Source organism: Gekko japonicus, unplaced genomic scaffold, assembly GCF_001447785.1.
Source record: "Gekko japonicus isolate JY-2015 unplaced genomic scaffold, Gekko_japonicus_V1.1 scaffold4591, whole genome shotgun sequence".
Lineage (NCBI taxonomy): Eukaryota > Metazoa > Chordata > Lepidosauria > Squamata > Gekkonidae > Gekko > Gekko japonicus.
In genome coordinates this window covers 12702-17843 of record NW_015169317.1, presented here as the reverse complement: position 1 = coordinate 17843, position 5142 = coordinate 12702, and the positions used below count along the sequence as shown (strand labels likewise).

General features: G+C 48.4%; 1 protein-coding gene across 1 annotated transcript in view; it reads left to right on the top strand.

Annotated features, from left to right (window-relative positions):
* The window catches only part of PGM2L1 (phosphoglucomutase 2-like 1), a gene marked incomplete at both ends in the record, with an annotated part of 50184 nt that extends 46895 nt beyond the window's left edge, over positions 1-3289 (top strand). The window contains one exon of the mRNA XM_015416615.1: positions 3242-3289. Within this exon, the coding sequence (XP_015272101.1) occupies positions 3242-3289 (48 nt within the window). The remainder of the gene's footprint in view (positions 1-3241) is intronic.
* Between the last annotated feature and the right edge of the window lie 1853 nt (positions 3290-5142).

The following is a 5142-nucleotide window of genomic DNA, read 5'->3' as shown; positions in this document are numbered from 1 at the left end:
TGTGATATTGAACCGACCACTAGAGGGAGCAAAACGTGCAGAAAAGGGGAAAAACCCCAAAAGAAATAGGAACTCAGAAGTGATGAAAATAAGAATGCGGGAGAGCTGGAAGAGGGACTGCGCACGGAGCAAAACATGTGCAGAAAAGGGGGAAACCCCAAAAGAAATAGGAACTCAGACGTGATGAAAATAAGAATGTGGGAGAGCTGGAAGAGGGACTGCGCATGGTGTGCGTGCACAGGGTCATCTGGTGGTCCGACGAGGCTAGAAAGACCCCCCCAAGCAAGCGGAGCCTGGGGCGTATGCCGTTCAGTGCTCGGAGGCCCTGTTTCCATCAAGCCTCCGGGGCCCACTGAAGTGATGTGTGTCCTGTGGCCGTCCAGACAGTATCGCAGTTGGCTTTACCTCCCGGCTTTGAAGTCGCCGGGGAAAGGTGGAGGGAGATCTCGCTGCTGCTCCAGATTGGCATCTGGGGTGGTCCATGCCAGAGAAGGGGGGCTTATGTAACCGATTGCACCTCCATGTCTTATAAATCCCTTCCACGTAGAGAACCAGCATGTCGAGGAGACAGTTTTTTGTGCATGGCAGGTCTCTCTCACGCTGGACAACAGTCCAGACTACGGCTGGTGGTCATGCCACCTGCTGCCTAAGAAGGGAAACCTTCTAGACACTGCCCGTTCTGGCACACTACCAATAAATCAGTAGCCCGCCGGAGCCTGCCTGACCTCCGTGTTTCCAAAGCACTCCTTCCTCTCTAGAAACTTCCTTCGGGTTAATGGAACAGGCCAAAAGCGTATTCTGAGTTTAGGTAGCCTGAATGGTTTAGCTTGGCCTCTGTTGTTTGACTCTGCCTTTCTCTTTTCCCCCCTTTGGGTTAGAACTTAGAACTAGTAAGGGGGTGCAGACGACCTGACTAACCACCCGGCGAGATGGTCATTTCTTTTGTGTTTGGGGGTGGGTGGGTGTCGAACGCCGAGTGGAGCTTTTTCGATGTGTGGCGTAACAAAGTACCTTAGCCGTACCTGAATGTATGAAGACGGCAGGAAACCGCCTGCCCTGCGCCAGGCTTTAGGGGGCACCGCCTGCCAGGAACTTCTCCTGGGTGTGTCCTGTAGAATAGGGGATATTGCCGCGGGATTTTGTCTTTGATTGATGTGATGGGATATTTATTTATTCTTTTTATTTAAAGCTGAAACGCCTTCCAGATTGTGCATACCTTTGAGTGGAATGTACTGAATGCCAAAACTTTTTTTTTTTTTTTAAGGACTTCATTTTCCTCTTTCATTGACTCTGTATTTAATATATGTATATGCAGCATACTGCAGGAACGTTATGGGAAAGCTCTGAAATGACAGGGCTCTTCTGATTTGGTTGATTTTTTTTCTTTAAAGTGTAGGAAGGCATCCAAAGAAATTCAGGGCAGATCTTTTCTCCCGTCAGAAATCTGTCGTGCTCTGAGATCCGATTTCCCGTCTCACAAATGCGTCGCCGTTCAAGCGCAGGGGCTTTGAGGCTCTCTCTCTAAATCTAGTTGTGGTTTGTTGTTGTTTTTTTAAGTGAGGGCGAGAGCCATCTTTCTCATGGACGGTTCGAACAAACAAACACGAGAACAAAATTTTCATGTCACTCTGCAAGCCGTTGCTCGGCATCGGGTGGGTTTTTGTGGCGGAGACCTGAAAACGCTTGCAGGAAAAAGCACAAGAAAGGTTCAATTCTTCCCCGGAACAAGCATTCTGTTGGGATGCCGTCATTTCTCCTTCCCCACAAGCGAGGTAGGGAGGAATGTGCCCACCTCTATTGCATGTCCTGAAAGCTGACTCATTAAGGGTTTACTAGCTGATGCTATCCGTGTGTTTTCATTGTTGAGGATGCTTGAAAATCCGGTTGATTCCATTTGGGGAAAGCTGTTTCTCCCCCCCCCTCCCCTTCTTTTCCTCTCTCCTCCTGTGTTCTACTTTTCTGTTAACTGTGAAAGGCCATCGGGGGTTTGTTTTTTTTTACCTCTCTGGCGGGTAGCACGTGGCACACCACCCTTTGACTCCCATTCTTCATCCCAGCAGGTCTTCTCTTGCGAGGGGAAGGCTATTTAAAAACTGGGCACGGAGGGGGGAAAAAATATCAGAAGCGCTCTCCGAAATGCGCCGTGGGTCGGCTAGGTGGTTCAGGCAGGTCTTTCCTCCTGAGATGCAAGCGTGGACGGATTGTTACCAGGCCGATGTATGAGGAGTCATTATCTTTTTTCTTTTTTTTTACAAAAATGCATTTCATTGGTTAACCCTCCCTTTTTTGGGGGTAACGTTAAGGGAATCTTTATTCCACAAACAGGTCTCATTGACCTGAACGAGATTAGAATACTGGCTCTTTCTGTGTTCTAAAGGAAGCAAAGAATGCTGGGAAGGTTTACAGTAGCAGCGTAGAGAGAACTCCCAGCTTTCTTTTAACTAAGGAAATGTTCTAATGTTCTCAGTCCTGTTGTGGTGAAAATAGCTCTGAACGGGAGCTTCTTCACCATCCATGATAACAAATGGGGAGCCTCCCCTCCAAAAAAAATTGCGAGTTCACTGTTACAATGCAGCCGGCTGTTGTGGTTCACGCTTGCAATCAGCGGGGAAGATCCAGCAACGGAGTCCCTGGGCACACCTTTGCAAAATGGGTCTGGAGCCGGCCCCCGGGAGGTTTCGAGCAACGGGGAACCCACGTATGCTCCCCCCCACCCTCTGAAAGTCTTAAAATTAAACATAAACTGCATCTGCTCACCATTGGAGGCACAGCGTTGCGTATTACCTCGGAGGCCTAGGTTAAGAGGAAAGGCCAGGTAGAAGTGTTTTGTTCTATGGCCTTTCCCTCCTCAAGTGGATCAAATCTGCGGGATAAAACCACCCCCGGGGTGTCGTCCCATAACCCTATTCTCTGGTGCAGTTTCGTGCAAGATCGGCCACGGACAAGTCGGAGTCCTAGAAACGGAGGGTGAAATTGTGTTGCGTTCTTTTTTTAAAGAAAGAAGGTGGTTCTAGTGAACGTTCAGAAACGAGAGGGAGGCTCGTGCGCTTCCGCGTCTGTATTTTGTACACGGCACGTGTCCAGAACCAAGCGAGGCCGCGCTCCTTGTGTCGCTCATTCCCCCATTAGCCATCTGCATCCATTTGGTAGCCCGCCCTTCTCGGAGGGGAACGAGAAAGGCCAGTGCGCCTCTTCCAATCCCGGCGCGCTTCTAGCATGTCTCCCTCGACTTTGGTTTCAGGGCGACCCTCTTCCAGGCGGCCACGATTCGGTCCCGCTCTCGGCCGCGGTACGTCTTAAGAGCGCTATTGGAAAGCCTCCCCTTTCCTTCCCAAAGCTGGTTTTCCTCCTCAAAGACAATGGGTGTATTATAAACGTGGACTGAACATTTTTGCACTTTGATTCTGTTGGAAGTATTTTTTGTGTGTGTGTGTATGATGTGGTTTTAGTTGAATGAAGTGTTAAGTTAATAAAACGTTCTCTTCTTTATTACTTCTATCACCATTTGTACATGTTACACTTCCCCCAGTTGCCAGTGGTCTATTGAAATGTGTTCGTAATGTAAATAGTTCTTTTAGAACTAGGGTCAGGCCCATAGCCAGGATTTTTTGGTTGGGGGGCATTTAAATTTTTAAGGGGACACTCCATAAACTGGGACATTCAAATCCAGGGTCGAATCCCCACTCGTGCCCTGGAAGCTTGCTGGGTGACCTTGGGCCAGTCACAATCTCTCGGCCTGACCTACCTCACAGGGCTGTTGTGAGGGAAAAAATGGAGGAGAATAATATAAGCTGCTTTGGTTACCCACTGGGGAGAAAGTTGGGGTATAAATGAATTAAATATAAATACCTGAGGTTTCATTCATTGGCCCTCATCTGGCCAATTATCCTTCCCCAACACTAATCCAGGACCTCCAGCAGCCCCATCTGAGTATGACGGAAAAGGGGGGGGGAGAGAATTGCATAATGCCCCTGTATAAATCGATGGTGCAACCCCATTTGGAGTACTGTGTGCAGTTCTGTCACCACACCTCAGGAAGGATATTATAGCACTGGAAAAAGTGCAGAGAAGGGCAACTAGAATGATCAAAGGGTTGGAACCCTTTCCTTATGAGGAATGGTTAAAGCACTTGGGGATCTTTTGCTTGGAGAAATGACGGCTGAGGGGTGACACGATCGAGGTTTATAAGATGGTGCCATCAGGAGGTCCACCAGTGGGGCCAGGACATTAGAAGCCCTCCCACTGTTGACCCCCCCCCCAAGCACCAAGATGACAGAGCATCACTTGCCCCAGAGTCCCTATCTATACCTTGTGGCTAATAGCCACTGATGGACCTCTGCTCCATATGCTTATCTAATTCCCTTTTGAAGCCGTCCATGCTTGTAGCCGCCACCACTTCCTGTGGCAGTGAATTCCAAGTGTTAATCACTCTTTGGGTGAAGAAGTACTTCCTTTTATCCGTTCTAACCCGACCGCTCAGCCATTTCATGGAGTGCCCACAAGTTCTTGTATTGTGAGAAAGGGAGAAAAGTATCTGTTTCTCTACCTGCTCTTTCCCATGCATAATCTTATAAACCTCAATCATGTCACCCCTCAGTCATCTTTTCTCCAAACTAAAGAGTCCTAAGCGCCTTAACTTTTCCTCATAGGGAAAGTGTTCCAACCCTTTTATCATTTGAGTTGCCCTTTTCTGCACTTTTTCCAAAGCTATAATATCCTTTTTAAGGTGTGGTCACCTCTGTCACCTCTGCGTTGATGGTTTAGTAATAGCTCACTGGTTTTAGATAAATTGCCTTTCTGCCATAAGTTTCCCAAGCGCAGTTTTTCTATCTGTCGCACTAAATTTATAAGAAAGAATAAATCCAGCTGAAAAACGATTTTATAAAAGCCCTGTGAGACCCAGAAAAGCAACGGGAGCCCCCGTTTAAATAATCTGGTCGGACCTGCCTGAGCGGAAAACGAGAGCGGTCTTGCTGTCTTGCAGTGGAACACGTGCCTCACTGGGGGTCACTGCAGCCCAACACAGGCGGTCACGGCCAGCACTGAGCTCTTGGCAAAGAGCTCCAGCGCTGCTCTTGTTCTAAATCTCCGCCTTGACCCGCTGCCAAGCAATTGCTTTGAACCTGCGTTTCCAAAAAGATT